The sequence below is a fragment of the Pollachius pollachius genome (assembly GCF_949987615.1).
Source record: "Pollachius pollachius genome assembly, chromosome: 8".
NCBI lineage: Eukaryota > Metazoa > Chordata > Actinopteri > Gadiformes > Gadidae > Pollachius > Pollachius pollachius.
The window spans coordinates 10,125,560-10,149,881 of record NC_136941.1 but is presented as its reverse complement, the minus strand read 5'-3'; the positions used below and the strand labels follow the sequence as shown (position 1 = coordinate 10,149,881).

The 24,322-nt window shown below is 44.9% G+C and overlaps 2 protein-coding genes across 2 annotated transcripts; one reads left to right on the top strand and one right to left on the bottom strand.

Annotated features, from left to right (window-relative positions):
• Positions 1-946: 946 nt before the first annotated feature.
• rbm15 (RNA binding motif protein 15) lies at positions 947-7,408 on the top strand. The gene has a single exon (XM_079742477.1). It carries the CDS (start codon positions 1,076-1,078, stop codon positions 3,650-3,652), a length of 2,577 nt encoding a protein of 858 aa, XP_079598603.1. The 5' UTR covers positions 947-1,075; the 3' UTR covers positions 3,653-7,408.
• Positions 7,409-11,059: 3,651 nt separating this feature from the next.
• Positions 11,060-22,864, bottom strand: slc16a4 (solute carrier family 16 member 4; the record flags this gene model as incomplete). The annotated part of the gene is made up of 9 exons (XM_079742249.1): positions 11,060-11,250; positions 12,521-12,614; positions 13,167-13,378; positions 17,809-18,525; positions 18,692-18,853; positions 19,113-19,256; positions 19,668-19,800; positions 19,884-20,019; positions 22,842-22,864. The coding sequence occupies 9 exons, from the start codon at positions 22,862-22,864 to the stop codon at positions 11,060-11,062; spliced, it is 1,812 nt and encodes a 603-aa protein (XP_079598375.1).
• Between the last annotated feature and the right edge of the window lie 1,458 nt (positions 22,865-24,322).

The window sequence follows — 24,322 nt, the reverse complement described above, 5'->3', positions numbered from 1 at the left end:
ACACACAGACACACACACACATACACAAATACACACACACAGGCTCTCTCTCACACACTCACACACACTCGGCCTATATGCCGGCTTTCCTGGACAGAGAAGACAATACAAATGTGGTGTTTTGATCCAAACTGTACAAGACAGTAAGCAGTATGTGGAGTTGAAAGATCTTAACACCACTAACATTAGTGAATGACATAAGCCTACTCACAAGCATCTGGATCAGACGAAAGAGGATACAACTTTAAGACAATAGACATCTGTTCGTGTATTTCCAAAATGTGATGTGGTTTGTATTTATAGACCTCTCCCTTCATGGAAAAAACTCTTTATGACTTATTCACTTTGGTATACGAAAAGATTGGTTCCTTTATCGGGGTAAATTATATGAAACAATGATAAAATATAGGCTACTCAAGATTTCTGCCATTTGTTAAAACGATCAGTGTCTGTGTGTCTAAAATCGAATTTGTGCTACGAAAACAATTTTGGTCTACTTAACAATTCACCATAACACACAATCAAACTTGAAATTGTTTCTTTAAATTGTCATTTACTAACACATAAGCGAGGAATATGTGAAAAATAAAAGCAGGTGTGACTCATGACGCTAATAATGTTTCAGTAGATATATTTTAATGAAATAGAGCAATTTTATAAACGATAAAACTAACTTCGATTTGGTTAAATACTGCCACCTTGTGGGTTGCAATTCTTAAATTGTACTTACTATCTTTATTACCACCATTTCGCTTTTTGCTTGCGTCTGTGTCTTAATCAATTGTATTTTTTTTCATTGTATTTAAGATGTGAAAATATAATTTAATAGAAATGGTAAAAATAACTGCATGATTGACGTAGAAGGCAAAGTAGACCGCCCACATTCCCGTCCAATCCAATCCGATAGAGGGGGCGGGGATAATGCTATTCTGGACAAAATGGCGAATGTTGTTATTTTTCCGCAGGGTCACTGACTACCTTTCTACTTATTTCCCAATAATTAATGAAATAATCTGCAAAAATATTATCAAGAAAACGTCGATTGTTGTAAGGGTTACGGTCCGCGTGGGGTGAAATGAAAGGTAAAGAACGATCGCCGATTAAAAAACGATCACGGGCCTTGGACGACATTCGAGACAGGGGAGGATGCCACCCAGCCAGCAAGAAAATGGGTGCTATCTCCATCTCCAGTGGAAGTAATAATGGAAACAGCTCGGTCAAAAGTGAAGGTGGTTCCACACGAAGGAGTTTGCTCGGCGAGAAAAGGGAACGGGATTTCGACGGACATGGTCGGGCTGGTAACAACCACAGCTACCAGGCTGTCGCCGCCAGCTCCCTCGGTAAGAGCCACAGCCTTAACATGACACTGGATTTAGCGGCACAGAGGACTAACTCACGGCTAGAACCGCGGGCTCCGTTGCCCACCGCGGAAAGTGAGTACAAAACCCTCAAAATCAGCGAGCTGGGCACCCAGTTGAGCGACGAGGACATAGAAGACGGGCTTTTTCACGAATTCAAAAAATTTGGCGACGTGAGCGTCAAAATAAGCCGCAGCAACGACGAACGGATTGCGTTTGTGAACTTCAGAAAGCCCGAGGACGCCCGGGCTGCTAAGCATGCCAGAGGAAGACTGGTGCTGTACGACAGACCGCTGAAAATTGAAGCGGTATATATTAACAGGAGGAGAAGTCGCTCTCCCGTCGAGAGAGACCCATATGGTGCAGCCCCAGGCCATAGACACTTGCATACACAGAGGCCTCTCTCTCCTACTGGGCTTGGATATAGAGACTACAGGCTCCAACAGCTGGCCTTAGGAAGACTTCCTCCTCCTCCACCACCCCCTGTCCTGGCCCGAGACCTAGAGCGAGAGAGGGAGTTTGCCCTCTTCGAGGCCAGGGCACGGCCAGCCTTCATAGCGGAGAGAGCGGCTTTTCGCGAGGAGGATTTTATTTCTCCAGAAGATGACCAAAGGGCAAACAGGACGTTGTTTCTTGGTAACTTGGACATAACGGTTACAGAGACCGACCTACGGAGAGCCTTTGACCGTTTCGGTGTCATAACAGAAGTGGACATCAAGAGACCCACGCGGGGACAGACCAGTACGTATGGATTTCTGAAATTTGAAAATCTTGACATGGCCCACCGTGCCAAACTGAGCATGTCTGGCAAAATAGTCGGCCGCAATCCCATAAAGATAGGCTACGGCAAAGCCACGCCCACCACACGCCTTTGGGTGGGGGGTCTCGGCCCCTGGGTCCCCCTGGCTGCACTAGCGAGAGAGTTTGACCGCTTCGGCACCATAAGGACAATCGACTACCGCAAGGGGGACACCTGGGCCTACATCCAGTACGAAAGCCTGGACGCGGCGCAGGCGGCCTGCACCCACATGCGTGGCTTCCCTCTGGGGGGGCCAGAGAGGAGGCTACGTGTGGACTTTGCCGACACGGAGCACCGGTACCAGCAGCAGTTCCTTCAGCCCCTGCCGCTGCCGCCGTTTGACCTGGTGGCAGAGCAGTTTGTTCACCGTGCCACCCCGGAGCCCCTGAGGGTCAGGGAGAGGACTCCACCGCCCCTGCACTTCCGGGAGAGAGAGCTCTTTCCCGGAGCCGAGTGGGCCAACCCCGCCATGCGCGAGCGCGTGCGGGCTTCTCCGTTCGACGCCCTGGAGCACCTGGAGCGGGACCGGCGGCCCAGAGAGCCCTGGCCCCTGGAATGCGAGCTGCAGGGCCGGGACCCCGCACGCAAGCGGCGCCCGGTCGAGGACGGCCGCCACCTGGACTGCTCCCCCGACAGCACCGAACGGCAGGCCCGGCGGCGCCGCGCCTCCCCCGACGGCAGCCCCGGCGGCAGCAGCAGAGACGGCGGGCGCTTCAGCGACTCGGAGCGGCCCCTGAGGGGCGAGAGGCCGTCCCCGGGGCGGGAGTGCCACGGCGGCCCGGAGCGCGGCGGCGGCGGAAGCGGCGTGGAGAGGAGGCTTAAGAACCAGGGCCTCTCGGACCGAGGGCCGCCGAGCAGCGGCCTCCTCGTCCTGGGAGAACGCAAGCGAAAGGCGGGCGGCGACGGCGGCGGGGGCAAAGCGCCGGCCAAGCGGGAACGCGCCGAGAGCAGCTCCAGGGGAGGGCTCGCCAAGCAGGAGGGCTGCCGGCTGGCCATGGCCTGGCATGGCATGCTGCTGCTGAAGAACAGCAACTTCCCGGCCAACATGCACCTGCTGGAGGGGGACCACAGCGTGGCCAGCGACCTGCTCATCGACGGCCAGACCGGGAGGCAGGTGAGCGAGCTGAAGATCACCCAGCGCCTGCGCCTGGACCAGCCCAAGCTGGACGAGGTGGCTCGCCGCATCAAGGTGGCGGGCCCCGGCGGCTACGCCATCCTGCTGGCCGTCCCGGGGGCCGTGGAGGAGACAACGCCGGACGGGGCCGCCTCCACGCAGCGGCCCCTGCGCAACCTGGTGTCCTACCTTAAGCAAAAGCAGGCGGCGGGGGTGATCAGCCTGCCGGTGGGGGGCAGCAGAGATAAGGACAACGCGGGGGTGCTGCACGCTTTCCCGCCCTGTGATTTCTCCCAGCAGTTCTTAGATTCCTCCGCCAAAGCGCTGGCTAAAACTGAGGAGGACTACCTGGTCATGATTGTAGTCCGCGGAGCCTCTTAGAAAGCGAAACCTTTAAAATGTCAGAACACACAAAATCCAAAAAGTGTAAAAAAAAAAAAAGATGAGAGGAAAAAAAAAGCTCTGTCCGTAGCTGTTGCATGCTGTGTGTTCTGCATTACGGGGCCCGTCACTGGGCCCTTACTGTGTACGTGTGTAGCAATATGTTCCACTAAAGTGAAAAGACAAAAACACAAACCTTTGCCCTTATACAATTAATGGAATGTTTGTTCTTAAAGTGTTTTACTTTTAGCCATTCTTCAGGCCCTCAAAGGGTTGTTTATGTAAAGCATACATATTATGAATACTGTAAATCCCAATCAATGAACATATTGAGAATTTAACCAGACTTGAAACCTCAGTAGAGTTAGAAGTCCTTCATTTTGACATCTAGTGGCATTTGGGTCGATCTGCCAAAGTTATTTGGCATAATTTGTTAATGCAACTCTAGTGTCAACGATCTACAACGATAATGAGGTTTGAGTATCTTGTAGGAAGAAATTATGCTCCATGCAATCATGAATGCGTAGTATATTCCCCTAAGCCAAACACATCACGTGAAGGAGGAAATTGAAGGTGAATTATACTTCTGTTAAGATGGGTGCGGATAGACTGCAGCGATTCTAAATGAACACATCTTGTAATATTTGGACAGGTAAAGAGAAAAACTACTTTTTATATAAACAACATTTGTTCATGTGCTGTATTCTGTTGGTGACAATAAGTGTTGAGTTATATTACTATTGTTTGGAATTGAATGAAACTTTATTCAGTATAGGGCTAGTGGCATTTTAGTCACTTAATTTACCATAATATATTTTTTATTGGGATAACTATTTCTCCTAATCTGGCATGCAAAATATTTATAGATTATTGTCCAAAGATGAGCCCTTAACCCGTAAGGATTTTTTTTTATTTCCTTGCTTTTAATGGTGTATTTTATTTTGCGCGTCCCTGTCCCTGCAATGACTATTGTGTAATGTGACCTACGAAGACCGACTCCAATAGTTTGGATAAAAAAGAGTTAGACTAAGACTTTTGTGTTGACATGAACCAATCTTTGACGTTTTCCTCACTCAGAAGCTAGTAGGACTACCAAGAATATGAGTATACATATCGGTTATCATTTGTATGACTCAGTCAACGCTTATTTATTTATAAAACAGGGCTCCGTTAAATCAAACAGTTTGAAGCTATTTAAACCCTTAGCAGCTTCACGTTTAGAGCTTTTAGCTGAGTTCTATTGCAAAAAAATGTTTAATGATTTTAACATTTCAAAGCCTGCATAGTATTATGTTAATGCCACTCTGTCATAAAATATTAACCCACGCTGATTTGTAGTTTTATAAATTAAGTTTGGATTAGTATGTACTGAGAAAAAAAAAAAAGATGTGTAAAACAATGGTTGTATCTGTGAACATGTCAAGTTTGGACCAGCAGAGACTTCAGTGGCCTGAGGTTGTTGAGCACCTTGGCTATGACGGAACCAGCCCAAGTATGTTGTGAGTCTCCACTGTCGAGGCAGCTATTAGGATGTGCAGCCTATCTGCACTCGCCATGACTTCTGTTTAAAAATGGAAAAATTGACAAAATGTACCCGTCATTTGATGTGGGGGGGAAACGGAGAATCGGCACATCCCGTGCGAAGCTGTTTGGCGAAAAATACCCTCAAGGTCTTCTGTGCACTTGCGTGACCCGAGTATGAAATAAATTGTTTCATTTGAAAGGAAAACGCTGTTTCTTCCGTTGGAAGTGAGTTTGAAGAAACGGGCTGCCCCATGCTTAATTGTGTTTCAAAGGAGTTGTATCTTGAATTGTTGTTTGGCCACGCGAGACAAAGGGGAGACCGCCGTTTTATGATTTTGTTAACGAAAAGAAAGGAGCGTCCCCTTGTTCCCTTGTTTCGTGTGAGGAGCGCTGGTATCTTTAGAGGCCTTTTGCTGATCCTCGAGTTACTAAGCAGAGAATCACCTGTGATCCACATCCTTCCTTTTGCCGGGCCGTGCCTTGTTCAGGAGCCGAGGAACGGGCCTACCTCTGCGCCATGCCCGCTGTTGCTTTGTGGAACGGCAGCGCGGGGCACCCACCGTCACGCACATATGACCGGAAAAGCTGAAAACGTGGGAGCCAGGGTCCTGTTGTTTTGCAGCCGCCGGCTGGCCCTCCATTCCTCATTGTCGTATGAATTGCTGCCGTCCTACACACACACACATGTGCAAACACACACACAGAAACACACGGTCCCCTGTGGAAGACATGAGTGACGTCCTGATGTTTCCATAGCGTTCCGAGATACCATGCCGTGGCAGTTTGAAACCCACTGGGGCTGATTTTAAACCAATGTTCCCAGGAACTAGCTCCGGGGTCTGGCACTGGTCCTCCTTTAAGTCATGATTTGACCCCATGTCTCAAAGGGAGAGGATCTAGACCAACACCACGGCTAGGAGTATCTACTTCACATTCACGTTTGGCGCCGTGTGTTGGTTTCCCCTTCCACGCGACCCCCTGCTGGAAGGACGGAGGGAGGATCATCCATCGCTGGGCTCAAAGCTTCCATCGCTGGGCTCAAGGCTCCCATCCTGGGCTCAAGGCCCACAGAGAACCCCATCAGTTACCTTCATCCCCTGTTTGACCGCGGGAGCAGAAACGACCGGCCAACACCACTTTGAGGAATCCGTCGGCTATGTTGTCTGAAACTTTTATTGTTGTCGGCGCGCAGATAGTGACAGTTGTTAACTTCTACAACTAGCCAAGCCCATTTTTGAAATATTTGACTTAACAAAGTGAGTCTAACCCCAGCATCCCTTCTTAGTCATGTAAGCTTAGCAAGAGAAGGACGGCCAAGCCAGAGGAGAAACGCTGCCCTCTTCTGGACAAGGAGGGGAGCTGTTTCTCGTCCATCACCAGTCGACCAACTGTCAAGCCGCATTCCTCCCAACTACACTGCAGGGAGTTAGCGTGGAGCAGTTAGCCTGTGCACTAGTGCTGTATGCAGTTGGTGCTGGCTGCCTGGCAGGTATGTATCCGTTGGGCCAAGGCAGCATACAGGTAAGTATACAGTATCGACAAAACATCTGTATTGACATGAGCAACACCAGCCACTCCCAATATATATTATTTTTTAATTGGCCAGGCTAAGGATTTTGAATGATGAAACTCAACGTGCAGAACCCTGAGCCCTAGATAACATTTGAGGGCATTGATATTTCTGTTCAGAAACAGTGATGCTCTCGGCATTGTAGAGACATAATATCCCATTAACACTAACAATGTGAAATATGATCATAGAGCCACACATTGTATGGAATAACAACCCTAATGACACTATTACCTTGGAATTTAACCGTAGAGCAACATTTTACATTTGGCCAAATGAATTAATTAAAATCTATTTTAATTAGGGCTACTGCCAATGATGATGACAATACAATCTTCGAGGAGAATACAAATATATCTTTGTAATAATAAATTAATAATAAATAATTTGTTATTTTCAATCACAACACAAATTAATTAATAAGAACATTAAAGTTGAATGCAAGATACAAATGTGTAGGTATTGATTTGTCACATCATCGCTATTTAGAGTCTATAATTTAGTGTTCGGCTTGAACACTCCAGACAGTAAACTAACCCATAGCTCTGTTGATTATATGCAGGGAACTGCAGATAAAAGATAATGCAGATAATGTGTGGTCTAATTTGGGCAGAATCTTTTCATTAATTGTAAGGTTTTGAATGAATTACCCCTCAAAGTTATATCAGAACAGTTTTAACAAAAGCAAATAACTGCAAGAATTACATAAATAGAGCAAGATATGAATAGTATGTTCTATAAACAAACTGCACACAGTAGGAAAACTAAGGTTTCAATGGTTTGATTGGTAGTTAAATATTAAATCTACCAAATATCTGATTATATATATATATATATATATATATATATATATATATATATATATATATATATATATATATATATATATATATATATATATATATTTAATAACCTTGATGTGATGATCAATAAATACACACTAGTTATATTCTGACTGATACTTTTTTATGAAGCAGTCAAGGTCTATAAATGGACACAACTTCCACAACACATAGGGAGAGATGTATAATATAATATCTAATTAAGGAATTGATGTGTATTAGTGTTTCACTTATAATGGACATCTATGACACAGCTGTACAGCTAACTCATAATATCTGAAATGTGCAATGCACAAAGAATTGTCACAGACATCAAACATGTTTAATGTCCTTAATGACAAGTAAACTTCATAAATGTCTAACTTCATAAAACGTCATGTTAACGAGTACTTCTGTGTTCCCTACACTAAGGTTCCTTGGGATGAGATTGACTCATCAAAATCTGGCCATCAAATCATCCTTGGTTTCCTCTACTGTAAGTACCATTACATTTCAACAAATGTACTGTCGCTCAATAGTACCCACAAAGGGTGTTAATAGTGTTACACACAATGTTTTTTGGGTGAAATGTACAAATATAATTGTATTTTGATAATTTCTTCTGTATCATTTTTTTTTAATCAGAAATATATGATCATTTAGTTCATAAGATTCAGATTTAAACTTGTCCATACAATGTACTTTTTTATGAATAAAAATGGGAAAAATCAAGTCTGTTGTTAACTGAGTTTTTCTTAATGAGATTAAGCTTTCTCAGTATTTTAGTAAGTTGCAGTTTGATAGTTAAAGCAGGAAAACACAAGAAGGGACAAGTCAAATACCACTTTATTGCAGCTGATTGCAGTCTTCAACAATAGACCAACAAAATGTCTGTGATTTGTTAAACAAATGGTCTTTCCTCATGTATGAAACGAAGGCTGAGAGCCACAAACCTTTAATAATAAACAGTAGTTTTAACAATAGAAAAAAGCCTAATATTAAAGTTCAGATAATCAGGTAATCTGAATAACCCGGCACCTTTTGTAACAGTATTTGAGACATGCAACACTTTAATACACAGCCTGGCCATGCTGTTTCTTAAAACATCATGTCATCGGAAAACCTTAACGAAAGAAACTGAACTAGTTTAAAGTGTCCCAATATGTCACGATATAAAAGGAATGTCATTCAGTGACCACTTGAGACATGGCAAAGGAGATGGGTAACGAATGTAAATCAGATCAGCCTTGGAGTTGGGGCTTGGTAATCATTTTGTCGTTCTTTGAAAGCGTACAAAGAGTTCTACTGAGCATTGTGGAAGTGCAGGAGGGGAAATGATTTGGGTCTAATTGAAATTACATTCCTAATGTAGAGGTCTTCCCTCGCCACAAGAGGGCATAATGACACACATTTCTGATGTTGCGGGAAAGATGTGGCCGCTGTTGATTAATATATTCACATAAAGCTTTCTATGGGTACTCTCAAAATTATGTTTAAAGAATAAACTTTATCCTGCCTTGTGAAGACTGGATTTACAGAGCTCAGTTTGTATGTAAATTATACTGAATGTGTCTTTGGTTCACATAAAAAAGAGGGAAGATGGGTGGACAGTCAGCAGTCATTAACAATTAATTAAATGACGACAATAAACATAATCATTAAGGAGTGAAGGGTTAAAGAGATATTAGATTGGTGCTTCAATGTTCCGCAGGTAGGCACTGTTGTGGTGTAACAGAAACATATTACTAGCCTTACTAGTCCAGATAGGTAAAGGCATTGATTCGTCATATGTATAATACATTATCAGGAAGATCTTCATTCAAGTATGTACCACAGTTAAACTGATTACAAGGACCATTTGTCACACTGTCCCCTGTGTCCACACACCCACACTCAAGTGCTTGAAGGGAGATTCTCTGGTCATATCAATTATAACAATAATGACAAAAAAATATTTAAATTGATTTATAGGTAGTAGTAGTGGTTAGTAAATGGTTAATTATAAACCAGATTGTGTATTTTAGGGTTAGGGTAATTTGTCTTTTGCATAGAGCAACAGGACAGAAGGGAATGGTCTAGCACTAGGTGTTCAATCACAGATCTTAAATGCAAAATGACTAAAAGCCGAGGTCCTTCCAATGTGTATGGTGAGGTTGTCCAGGCAAAAATGACTGACTAATCGCTGGGTTAGAAAATATACGGCATATTGAAAAAACATATATAGAACATAACTTGACACTGCTCCATGACTAGTTAAGGCAGGCCTCCTTTTCCTGTTTTACAAGTGGGCGACTCCAGAATGTTTGACTCAGCACCCTGGCTGGGGGGGGGTTACAGAATAGACTTATGCAGAGGGGTCTGAATGGGCCCAAAGTGCCTGTTTGTGAGCACAGGTATATAAGAGGTATTAATAAAAGAGGAGACGCTATTTACAGGCGTTTTTCTTCAATAAAAATGTTCTAATAAAAAAAGGAAATATATAGGAAAGATAAATTGGCAAATATTTGTCATCAGTACCAGGACATGCTGTGGTCAAGGGAGGCCAGTACCTTGCGGTTGCATACCCTGTGTGTCCCTTAGGGATCGGCACCTCCGTTAAGCAACTGTTAAATATATACGCTTACATGAGAGCCTTATTATTTGTATTATTATTATCATTACTGTAATCATAATATTAATAAATGCTGGCATTGGAAATACTACGCCAATATAAGTCACAGTTCCAAAGTTGGTAACATAATTATAGGCATGTCTTGTACATGCACATCCACATCCCGTACACAAACCTAAAGGGGTTCTAAACTGTATGGCATAACAATGTATAATTTTGGCTGTCATATATATGTATATATATTATATTTTAAAAGCATTCTCTCTTCACATGCCCGCCCCCATCGCACCCTCCAGCATTTTGTCATGGTGCCAAAAATCTCCTCAGGCCCGCGGTACAACAAAATGTTATATTGGCTCTCTTAGGTCAACATTGGGTTGCCTTTAGTTGAAATAGTTAAATACCATGATGTATACCAAAAAAATATTGATTGTAGGTATTTTTCATATATTTACGCCCAAAAATGTATTTTCGCTTACTTCTGTTGTGCAGCTGTGTTATGAAACACATATCTGTCAGGTTACGTGGCGTTAACCTGACAAGTACTTAATCCAATGACATCGCTCTATTGTCAACTATAACTCCTAGCAAGGTGATTGACAGCTAGCTTTGGTTTTTGACGTATTGAAATCTCAAGGCGAAGCTCCAACCTAGCCTCCGCGGCAAACCCTCCCCTTTTTAAAAAAAGCTAAGTCCCGCCCCCAAACCTGCGGTTTCACGCCTCAGAGAAGACGTTCGAAATCGCCACCTGACATCCGTTGGACTGGGCCTTTAAAGTTTGAACGACCAGGTGGGGATCCTGACCAGAAGGACCAGGTCGCCGGGCAGCTCTGTGGTATCCTGCCACACACAGGGAGGCTCGTGGAGAAGTTCTATTCCTCCTAGACGACCCCGTTGTGGGACACATCGCTGCGACCCGGCTGGTGGGATGTCCTCCCAAGCCGGGCGGCCTTCTGCTTCTCCCAGCGCCGGGCCAGCGGCTCCAGGAAGAGGGAGACGGAGGAGAGCAGGTAACACACTCCGGCCAGGTAGAAGGAGCCGTCGTACGTCTGGGTGTAGTCGTACAGGAACCCTGCAGAGGGACAGACCGGGCAGAGACGGGACAAGGTGAGAGGAGGAGGCCCAGTCTGACCCAGAGGAGACGAGGGGAGAGGAGGCCCAGTCTGACCCTGAGGAGAAAAGGGGAGAGGAGGCCCAGTCTGACCCTGAGGAGAAAAGGGGAGAGGAGGCCCAGTCTGACCCTGAGGAGACAAAGGGAGAGGAGGCCCAGTCTGACCCTGAGGAGGCAAAGGGAGAGGAGGCCCAGTCTGACCCTGAGGAGACAAAGGGAGAGGAGGCCCAGTCTGACCCTGAGGAGACAAGGGGAGAGGAGGCCCAGTCTGACCCTGAGGATACAAGGGGAGAGGAGGCTCACTTTGAACCTGAGGAGACAAGGGGAGAGGAGGCTCACTTTGAACCTGAGGGGACAAGGGGAGAGGAGGCCCACTTTGAACCTGAGGGGACAAGGGGAGAGGAGGCCCACTTAGACCCTGAGGAGGCAAGGGGAGAGGAGGACGCACTGTTTGAGCTTTGAGAACCAGTTGTAATAAGCCAGGGGCCATGGCAGTTCCCCTTTTAATTGATGCTCAACAGAGAGTTGAAAAGTGCAAGACATGCAAAACAGTTTATATAGCCTCAAGTGATTTACACACCTCAAGTGGAGCTGCTCAGACTTGAAGATACGTTGACGCGTCATATACCTAATCAGCGTAATCCCTAGTAATTCCCATACATTCTGTCCAGCAATGAAGGCTGACCTGAAAGTCTGAAAGTTGAAAATGCTGGTATGCTTTCAGACCCATATTATAGATTGGTTCTTCTCCTGTTGGTTTCAGTTTTCTAACAGATGACAAAACTTCTACCCCCACTCAGACCTCCGACACACAAACACATCGGTCAGGGGTGGAATTTACAGGCCTCTGAAAAGATCTGACGCACAAGGCCAAATTTGAAAAAGAATCATAGCCCCCTTTTTTTTTTTTTTTTTTTAACTATTGCCCCCTTTTGACAGAGATAGGGCCTTTACACACACACCCCAATGCAAGTCTGGTCAAGTAATTTGTCGTTCTGGCATATATACCTGAGAGCAGTCCTAACTAGTTTGCGTGCAAAGGAGAGAAAAGGAACCAGAAAGTGACACTGAGATCTCAAGAGAACAACATGCTTCACCTGTTCCATTTCTCCTGTATATACCTGCAATAAATGAACTGGTTCACACACACCCGCACACACACACAAACTGACACAAACACACACATACACACACACACACACACACACACACAATCATGTGATCTTAATACCTGCAAGAGGGGGTCCAGTGAGACAGCCAAGGCCTACGAAGAACATGGAGAAGCCCATGGAGTTGTTGAGCTTCTCTGATCCCACGAGGTCTACCTGCAGAGGCAAACGTCCAATAGTCAAATCTCCTTTTGCAATTCTTTATTTGGTTAAAATAATAACGATAAAAATGAAAAATATCAATTGTTCACTATTTCCTCCCCTTTCCTTTCATCAATCAATCAGCCTCTTTAGCCCAGACACAAAATTTTCTTATTATTGAAAACGAATACCTGCTTGGGTTTGTGATTGTGTTGATAATTGGCAGTTAGCCATCAGACAACACCCTGAGGTCATTGGTCAATGTCTGAACAAAGCCTTCTTCCACAAACATGTGCAACATTGACCTATGCATTATGAAAGTCCACAGCTACAGGTGTGCACATGTATTCACACATGTATTCACAACGACCATGGAGTGTAAATTAACAACAGAGGCATGAATAAACTACAGTAACAAAGAGTCAAATACTGTTAATAAATACATGTGGAAAATCATGCATCAGCCCAATGTATTATTTGAGGTGGGAGACAATAGTCTAGTTAGTAAACATGCATACAAGACGACCTGTGGCTTCTGATTGGTTAAGATGCAAGGTGCGGGCGTACCAGGACTGGCAGCAGCAGCGCCATGTAACCTCCGCAGAATATGGCGAAGAAGATGGCGTAGATCATGAGCAGGACGTATGAGGTGGCGAGCGGGGAGAGCAGGTTTACCACGCCACACAGGATGAGGTAGGCCTTGTGGTAGTGGTACTTGTGGGAGCCATTCCTGTCCGCCACCCAGCCGGACGCCAGCTGGGCCACAGTCTCTGTGATGCCTGAAACGACCGACCGCATTAACCGACTGTTCAAATAGACACACACGATTACATGGTAGAAAGCAGGTAGATAAAGGAAATATTTAGAGACGGCTAGACAAGAAGAAGAAGAATTAACTTGGATTTAGATACAATGAAGGGGATTACAAAATATATAATTATATTATATATAAAAGATGTTGGGATAAAAGATGCTGCCGTTAGCACAAAATGCTAATGCTATTCTGTTCAGCCTGCTTAGGACACCTCAGGATGCCCTACTGGCGTGATTAAGTCATTATTAGTTGTTTGGTTGGCACCAATTCATGAATAATGAATACTAATACAGACGTGAATAATGAATAATAATACAATCATAAATATTCGCTGGAATTGTGCAACTGGACTAAAAAACATTGAAGAAGAGTAGGAACACTTCTTAACGCCGATCAGCACAGCTTGTACAGTATTAAGGTGATCATGCAATGATATTTATATCTGCCCTACCGAGACTCCCACCTCTCATTAGGAAAGCCACACACGCACACCTGCACAGACATTGACCTGGGTCGTTACCATTCAATATATCGACATATAGACATATAGAGTTAACAAAGTTCTCCTTAGTGAGCATGTAGGGCTTAAGCATCTTGCTGAAGGATGCTCCCCCCCCCCCCCCCCCCCCCCCCCACCCCTGTTGTTTTAGGCCATTAAATAGCAAAAGCAGTGTATCAGATGACTTGGAGTGAGGAGATTGTTTTGTCTTCTGGGAAGTGCACTGCAGAGGAAAGTGTTGTGCATCAAGGTCAGTGGTGCTGGCTCCTCTCAGCCAGGCGGCCGGTCACTGATTGCTAGAGGGACACGTGTACCGTAAACCATGGGTCAGCATGTGGATACACCGCCAGGACATCCTGTAACATCAGTCTGCATGTGTGTATCGGTCAATGAATGTGGGAAAACACAAAAATACACTTGATCCCTCTCGGTGGATCTGTGTATAAGACAAAGTGTGTGTGTGTGTGTGTGTGTGTGTGTGTGTGTGTGTGTGTGTGTGTGTGTGTGTGTGTGTGTGTGTGTGTGTGTGTGTGTGTGTGTGTGTGTGTGTGTGTGTGTGTGTGTGTGTGTGTGTCTTTGCATCCTCGGCTGTGCTATGTATAGCACCAAGTTGGGATACAGTTACCACACAAAGAGAGATAATGGCAGATACCGGGGGGGGGCACCACTTTTACTCCCAACACGATGCAGCGATCCTGTCCCCCCCCCCCGTGTGTGTCGCTCTGGCAGATATGATGAAGCAGCAGATACCCGCTGCACTGCTGAGGTCAACAGGAATGCGATATTTGCTGTGGCCACCTCAGGAGCGCATCGAGCGGCTGCAGAAATAGCTGCTGGCTGCCGGCCGCACCGTGCCATTAATCAATGCGATCAACGGGTCCACTGCAGATTAGAGCGGCTTGCCCCGCAACACCTCAGACACATCGATACGCCCCGAACACGCAATGTGCTCTGATAAGATACGACAAACAACGGCTGCCAGAGCGCCTTATGCTTGTTCTAGTGATAGGGGGACCTTCTGGGAAACAATCCATTCATCGATTGATCGGGTATGCAACTTTTTTTGTAGCCGTAATCTTCTGTGGAGGTTTGTGATATGCCTCGCTGTGTTCGAAGAGAAAAAGGAGAGAATCTGCAGTGTCACTGACCTACTTATGTAATAAAAGTATGCACAGGCACGCACTCACACCTCCCGCGTGCTTACGCAGTCACACGCACTGACACACACACACACACGCGCACACGCAAAGACATGCACCGACATACACATGCACACACAAATACACACAAACACACACACACACACACACACACACACACACACACACACACACACACACACACACACACACACACACGTGTGGCCCTGTCGGAGCCACCAAACGGCTGTCCGGAGGCAGCTGGGCCGTGTTTGTGTGTCCTCGTAGAGTGACCAGAGAGAGGCCTGGGGCGGCCCCCTGTTTGCTCAAAAGCCAGTCGAGCTTGTTTGTGGTTTTTACAATGTGAAAGGTTGGGCTCTGCAGATGTTCCGGCTGCCTTGGGGGGAAGCGACGCATACTGCACTGCGTACATTTAGACACAGATTCTTTAGGAGATGAGGATTCGGTCTCCCAAGACTCTGGCACTTGCCGATGGTGTCCGCAACAAAACTTTTCTTGTTCACACTTATTACACTCCTGGCCTGAACAATGGCTGTTGGCACTACAGTCTACAGCATCTGTGACAGAACAGGGACTCGAAGTCAGGCATGTTGAAGACTTGATTCAGGGCTGGAAAGGTCAAACAGATTGTGTTGACAGCTGAAAGAGAGAGCTTGCTCAAAGGGCTTTCAGTTTACCGAGAGCCCAGAAAGAGGCTGAATGGATGTTTGACTGAAGCTAAACGATAGGGTTGGGCTGTTATTCAACGTTTTTGTATTAAAAACTGTGTTGAAACTTGCGGTCATAGGTTTAACTAGAGGTTAAATTCGTAAAACACATACATTTGTGTCTCTAGGCTTAGCCGTTGCTGCAACACTACCTCTCAGCTAGTTAAGTTTTAGTACCAGGTTGTACCTCAGGATGTACCCAAGGAGGTAAAGGAAGCAGTGCGGTGGTGTGGATGGAGGTTAACTAGAGAAGGGGACGCCAGGTACTATTGGGGTAGTAAATAAATTATAGCAATCTGATTTGATATGCTGGAGATAGAGCGCAACATTCTGAGAAAATAAATCATCTTCCTCGATCAAAAAATGATTCCTCACTAGACAGGAAGAACGTGTTCTGTATAAAGTCTGTCGGCTCTCCTTGGCTTTCTTTGTTTATACGGTCCACTGCTTCATTGCACCCTGGCAAAATCTCAATCACATCAAAATTAGACCAGAAAAAACTGAATCAAAGCGAAGCCATCACGTGCCCTTGCTGTATGTGTGTGTGTGTGTGTGTGTGTGTGTGTGTGTGTGTGTTAGTGTGTGTGTGTGTGTGTACTCGCTGAGGGGTTGCCTAGGGATAGCGCATGCGCAGCTTGCTGGGTGGTGGTTGGTGGTGGTGGCACTGAGACCAGGATTGTCGCCTTGGCAATGAGGGACACATCAATAGTCCTCTGTGATTGGCACAGGGTGGGGCAATCAAGGGTGGCAGGAGAACCCCTTCTCATTCACTGTTATTCTCTCTCCATCTCTATCTCTGTCTCTCTGTCCCTTTCGGCCTCTCTTTCTTTATGTCTGTCTCAGTCTCAGACTGAGTCTGAGTCTCTGAGTCTCTGTCTCAGAGACTACTAGGGGCCGTGGATCCCCTTTCTGCTACACTTCTCTATCACTATCTCCTGCAGCACTTTCCCCCCAGCTACTGTTGGCTCAGGTCCCAGTACACTTGTTTTTAAAAAAAAGTAGGGTTGAATTATTACTGTTAAGTGTTGCATTACTTGCATTTGGCTTACCGATTCGTCAGGCTCTGGCTGTCATAATGGACCAATGGTGGCAAGGCTACATCTGGTGTCATGACTTATTCATGCTGGGCGCTTGAAAGGCATTAGCCCGTTGGTCTTTGACACATAACCATCCAGGGCAGGACCAAAGATGACATGATAAGGAAAGCTTTAAATGGGATTTTTTGGAAGTTCCTAAGATTGTTGCATGACACATTTTAATTATTTACAATTGAAATTATGATAAATATGATAAATGCCATTGATTTTCCTACCGATCCTTTGATTACATCTTCAGACAGGGCAGCCTTTCTTTAGGTCTTAAGGTTATATTCTTTATATTAAGTATGGCCCCACCGTTGCGTTAAAAACAAGCAGACTGAGCAAGAATATCCTGCACCTGACGCAGTGCTACCCCAGCAACGTTAAAGATTAATAAGCACATGGACGGTTGACTCACAACATGCTAATGCAATTCTTTTTTCATATGTTTGGGTCTCATCAATGGGATACAGCTGAACCCAGCAGCTTTGGTCAGTAGACCAAAGTTCAGCTTTTATGTAAGCACATTCATTATATAAGACTGCAGAGTCTCGGAGCAGCTCACAAATAATTCATGGCTAAAATTTACTGAGGATCTCTTCTTTAGACTGCTTCAAAGTCTGGGCTGTACTCTCTTACCTCTCTGGTTCAAACGTTTGTTTGCACCCTTGTTTACAAGTTTTTCATTTCCTGATTGAACAAGACAAGAACTACATCGTCCTCCATCAACACCCCCTCTTCCCACTTTTGAATCCTAAATGCCAGCAGCTGAAAATAAAACAAGTCCTAAATTCTATAAATTCCTCAAATTAAAACCATGAACAAGAGTAGGTCACCTCTTGCGGTGTTGCTTCCTGTGAGCTTCATCTAGTCTACATTTCTCCCTGACCCTGTCTCGCTGTTGTTGCGTACGCATACACCACACAGTGCACCTGTTTGTGGAGCCTTACCTGCCAACGAGATGATGAAGGAGGCGTCCATGGCGTCGATCCCCAGGGTCCTGGCCCGGGCAGACAGGTGGAAATAGGGGATGAAGTAAGCCAGTTGGCTGAACACCAACGACCAAGTGTAGATGCAGAAGAAGGGGCTTTTCAGGAGGGAGAAGTCTAAAATTTTGGCTGAGCAGGGAGTAGCGGTGGCCTCGTCAGGAGAGCTGACGAGGGCCGGGGACCCGTCGGGGGCGGAGCCGTTCTTGCCGCTACTCAGCTCGGCCGGGGCGTCCGGGCTCGCGTGTTTCCCTGGAGTCGCGGAGTCCTGATGATGGGGCTCCAGTCCATTCACACCACTCTGCACCAGCCTGTGCAGTTCAGGGTTTTGTGTGTTGTTGTGGCCCCCTTGCCCCCCCTGGGCATTGTGCCCTACAGGGCCCTCTGTGTCCCAGCTAGATGGAGGAGGAGGAGGAGGAGGAGGAGGAGGAGGAGGAGGTGGCGGGAGTGGGAGTGAGTCTGGTTTGTAGACGCCATTGTGGAGGTTTGCAGAGCCGGTGCCATTCAGACAGCTCTTTGGGTGATCCTTATCCGAGCTGCTCTTGAGGGAGGCGGTGGGGCTCTTTTGAATGGGGGGTGAGCTGGGGGGCGACATACTGGAAGGTTTTAGGTGGATGGGTCTCAGTAGCAGCCCGGAGGCCACCAGGTTAAGCATGAGACCGCCCAGGATTAGCAAGGCTCCTGTGAGTGACGAAAAACAAAATCCTCATCCTACCTCGTTCCCCAAGCACATAATACAAAATTAAACAATTCAAGTTCTACTAATTTAGAAAACTGTATATATAACATCACAGCAATATATTTATAATAGGAGTAAAATAAAACATACTAAAACAATTCCACCTACCCTGCCAAGCATATTTGTCCAAGAGCAATTGGGTGAATGGAGCTAAAGCAAAGGTCAAGCCCATGCCAGAGCGCCCGATAGAATACGCTGTGGCTAACCTATTCCTGAAGTACAATGCGGTCACCACTGAGCAGGCTTGGTATAAAAGCGCAAAACCCATTCCTAAAAAGGGGAACAATAAACATAACTCATTAGCTAACAGTCTGGTCATTTTCATTAAGCATGTTATTGTCAGAATAAGAAAGCATAGAGAACAGGTAGTTACATTTTGGACTGGTACAGTCATTAACATCTAATGTTGTTAGACATTGGCCCTAGCAGTTTGAGTTTAAAATAAATAGTAGGTTTGCCTATTTGTCTAAGCTACAATGCCCGACTTCTTTTACATATTTCTCTGCTGTGGAGCTTGTTTTCAACTTACCAACGAACACTCCCATACTGATGTAGAGGTACACCACACTGTTTGCAAAGATGCTGAGAATAAAGCCTCCACTGACCAAGAAGGCTCCAGCAATGGTGGTTGCCCTGGTTCCATACTTAGCACAGGTTATGGAGGCGATGGGCGCTGTAAAGGGCCACAGGACACAGGTATACTGAAAGGTTTGTCTTCAACGCCAGTAGTGAAGATGGCCGAAGGGGAACCTGCACTATGTAGGATAAAATAACATTCTATACTTTGTCATTCTCATCACACTCACATGATTAAGTTTAACTAATTTAAAGGACCAAACCGGTCTTGGTGATTAAACAACTGTAACTGTCTCTCCTGGCTTCACTAAACGATTCCGTAATAAATATAATGTGTTTCTGCCGTAGAGCTTTGGGCGTGAGTATTGTCTCGCCACGAATGTACACAATAACAATTTGTTATCACAAAGAGCGGCTGCTATTGCTTAAGTTCCTGGCCAGGCGCTCCTAATGGGGGTGTTGACGGTTTGCAGAGGGGCCCTAGAGCGCGGAGACTTTTAAGACTAACCTCCAGAAAGCCGGAGACTAGACATGATGGAACCGATCCAGCTGATTCCCTCAGCAGACCCCCCAAACTCATCATGGAATGCCACGAAGAAGATCCCGAAGGTCTTCAGAGTTCCCATCACCAGGACATTGACCTGCAGTCACACAAACTATGACTTATCCCCATGCAGACATGTGAGGTGCAAATGCAACAAGACGCTTGTTACATGGGACTTACCAGGAAGCAATGTATGACTACCATCCAGCCCCACCCCCCATCTGGAGGGTCCACGTACTGGATCTGCTTCTCAGGCTTCTTTTTATCAGTGGAAGCAGCCCTGCTGAACAGGCTTAACTTGACCGCCTTGACTTCGCTGAAAGAAAAAGTAAGACCAAATAATGAGCCTATGGAGGAAAGGTGTCAGACCAACATTTTGACAAAGTAATCTACATGATCCTGACCATTCCTTTGGCAACCATATGTCTATGGAAACACAGACTGCTGCAGGGTGGTCGGCTCTGTATAGTCAAAAGAGGTCCTCCCCCTTTGCAGCTGTCTAATTTGCATATTATTTTGCAAATATCAAATCAATGGGAGAGGGAGAGAGAGAGAGAGAGAGAGAGAGAGAGAGAGAGAGAGAGAGAGAGAGAGAGAGAGAGAGAGAGAGAAAAAGAGAGAGAGAGAGAGAGAAAGGGTAATTTGTATTCTATTCTACTATTCAACTTCCATGGATTGTGTCCAGAGCAGTGACTTATTGCTCAGCTGGGTAATGTATGCAATGATTACATTGTAACCATGGAATGAGGCTTTAGGGCCAATTTACTTGTGTGTTGCAGCGACCCTCCAGTGTTAGATCAGGTGTCTGGGGTTGTGTTGTGGTACAAGTAACTATTTAACTTTGTCAGTGTCCGAACACATGCTGCAAAATTAATGCATGTCAGTCCGACCTGCTGCTCATCCTAACCTCTTCAACATTGCCCTCAGTTACCCCGGTCGAGGAACAACAGTTGGGCTTCTTGAATATACTGTGGGTCAATAAATGTCCAATCTGGGAAATCATCTGCTAATTAATCATTTTACAATTTCCTATGAACCCTCCTTCTAAGAAATATCTGACTTATACTTGTAGGTTTCCAGATAGTTTGTTAAACTTTAACATGTGCTAGATTATGTTTTCCCATTTGTACACTAGATACATTTTCGTTAACCTGATGAATTTAGACTAAATTCCCGATGTAACTCTGTGTCTTGTGCAATGATTGTGTGATTTTGTGTAACATAATTATTTGCCACAAGTAATTGACAAGCTGAAAGATAAGCAATTGACGGGATGGTAATCCATCAGCATACAGCCCTGCACTAGAGTACTAGTCAGTCAGGGATCATTTAGACATGGTGATCGTGTTGACCTGTGTAAAAGTTCTAAGGTTCTATGGGTGGAGCATCGCCTAACATCTCACCTCTCTGTGGAATGCCCTAATTGCTCACCCTGACAAAAGCCAGCTGTTAAAACCCCAAAACAACATACCACTAGGTCTGATGTCACTGGGGTCCAGGGTCCAATGCTACACAGGTAGGCCAATAGAGTAACCTGACACAAGTCACCGTAAACCAAGCTATGATGGAAAAGTGTGTTTGGTATCTCTCTCTGTTTGACACACAGAATATACATTGATATGAGTCCAGCTCCAAATTAAGCGCCGAGCAGATTAGAAAGGGGAATGAATCAAGCCAGTGTGCTGCAGGGCAAGCATTTCTCCTCATGTGCCGTTCACAAGTCTCCCCTCAGCATGTGTCGCAGTGCTAGGCGGTGAGTGTGCGGTGATTGTGGGCTGGTCAACTTGGGATTTGAGATCAGTCCCTTGAAGTCTGGGATATAAATGTAAAGCTCTCTGCCTTTCTTTCTTCCTTTTACCCCCTTTCTCTCCCTTCCCTCTCTCTCTCTCTCTCTCTCTCGCTCTCTCTCTCTCTCTCTCTCTCTCTCGCCAATCTCTTTCTCTGTCCATGCCTCTCTCCCTTTCCCCCCTAACCCTCTTTTAAACCTTGGGTTCAGCTAATTAGTCCAGTTGGATACCCTTTCCTTGGTTTGACAGCACATCCTTATTTATCACACATGCAAAAGATTTATCCCACGGCAAACTCAATTGTAAACACAGTAGTGATAGTAAAAATCATTTGTCTGCCAAGAGGATGCATGTCTTCCGAAGGGGAGCTAATGGAAAACAGAGGAGGTACAAGAAAACACCCATGCAGAAAAGCTACTCAAACCACATGCAGGTGCTGCAAAATAACATTAAAGGGAATCATATATTTTGTGTGTGTGTATTGATTAATAAATTATGAATCATCACATTTAAATAGTGTGTTTCAAGACACCCAAAGCCTTGATATAGTAATGGTGGGGGATCTACTACCAATGATGGTTGTAGAAGTATGGTAACATTTTTGCCTGTGTCTGAATCCATAGTTGGATGGTTGAATGCCTCTCAGTGACAACAAGAAACATTAATCATAGAACTTCATGATGTAAGAAACAAACACACAGTTTAGTCTGATAAATTACATTCAACAATACAAATGGGACTGTTCAAACTGAAAGATGAAGGCTTATCTGAGTGATTATAATATGAATAACGGAGTCAGAATGGAGGAGACATAACGAACAGCTTCCAAATGGCCACCCCCCTTTCATGTTAGTCATTGAGTCCACAACAGCCCCTTCATTATGTTGGAACGCTGCATCCAAGAGAGAGAGTAGCACTTTGGGGTTGCTCTAAACTGTGAGGCAACACCTGTCATTAATGTCCATGTAAAAGTGACAGAGAAACTTAAGCGCTACCGATACATTTCTGTCTTTGGATGTCTCAGCTCTACTGCTTCCTGTTTTTTTATTTGTTTTGTTTGTGATTTGTTGTCATTTGCATTACACACCATGATGTAAGTCTATGGCAGACAGGGTCAAAGACAGAATCAGCCCTTTAGAAAAACAGCCTCCACCAACACTTCAACTTCTTCAATGGTCTTGAAAGAACCCTTTCGTTCTGCAAGGCCCCTGAGGAAGACGTTTGAAGAGTTTGTTGTCCGTAACTGAATATAAGCATCCCAAGCCCCCCCCATCAGTGTCCGAACCTGTTAGCCAAGAACAGGCGTGCTTCTGAGGGGCCAGTAATAACAACATGTGAGACGGTGCACTACCTGTTGTTCTCCTTTGGTAGCATGGCTGCAGATTATGGACAGGAATGACAGGTGCGAATGATTATCCTCTGGGTGTCATCCTGGTGTTTCTCAGATGGAGTTACACCGGGTTACACCTGGGGCAGGAATGAAAAATACATTACTCGACATACTGGATATGTTAGTATTGTTTGACCTGAATTGCCGTCCAAACAGCCTGAGGGAATGATTCACGAAATTGGACCACCCGTCCTGAGCAGTTTGAAGGATTTCCTTCAAACTGCTTTATTGTAAAGGTGTTTCAGAAGATTATTAGTTGAAGTAGGGTCTTCATACAGCAACCCATCCCTTATCAATCAATGTACTGCACATACTAGCCTTAAACAAGGCTGTTGAATGGGTTAAACCTTTCCTGATCAACCTAACTGGGGGCTTTGTATATAGTCAAATAATAGTAGTGCAAAAGACAGTAATTGGGTTCAAACTATTTTAACCACAGACCAGGCCATCACATTTTACCAATCATGCCTTTCTTTGATATGTATGTGGAACACATCATTGATTGCTAAATTGGTGGGAAAATAGCCCTGAAGTGTCTAAGAAGAAGGCTGAACATGATGATCAGCTTTGTAAATGTGGGTCAAACTAGTAGGCTTCCCTGACAAATGTGACGGTAATATTGAAAATATTAATACAGACACTTTGTGAAGTTATGACAATATATTTTCTTTATATACAGGACATTTCTATTTTTTTATTTTATTTAAAAGATATGAGAATATAAATTATGAGATGTTACGGTGTAAGGTACATGGGTAAGTACCTTACCAAATAGATAATTGCTTCAAATGTATATCGTATATTAGCTGAAACTAAATGTGTGCTATGATATTTTCAGGTATAGGGATGCTTCTACAAGACCCTCACAACACTAGAGCCGAGACCACAGCGGCCTAATCTAACGATTCGCGTTCCTTAGGGTGCTGAGAAAGGCAAAATATATCCAGCATGAGGAATTGTGAGATTATGCCGTGAAGTGGCCAGTGTTTGGTAGAAAGCCTGGCTTAGTCTATTATCCCTGAATGGCGAATGGAGCACGGCGCAAACAATTGTGAACATGGAAGTGGGGTCTTACTCTGTAAAGTTGTGTAACAGTTGTTGTCTCCTGGTGCATTGTGTCCCGGACTCAACATTGCTGATTCAGAGAGGATGAATTAGTTTGGTTGAAACACGAAGGGGAAACATATGTAAAGCATATGTAAATGCATATTCCTGGGGGTTTGTCATTCATGGTAAAGGTTAACCAAGCGGCATAACTTGGTGAAACTTAATGAGATGACGGAATGCTATTGCCTTTTAAATAGCCAAATACAATATCGAATATTTATGAGCAAACATCAAATTATATTGAAAGATATAATCCTACAATCAACAACAGTGCTATACAGTGAAACTATAGCGGACAGCGATAACTACAAAGTATGATCCAGTTATTGATAGTA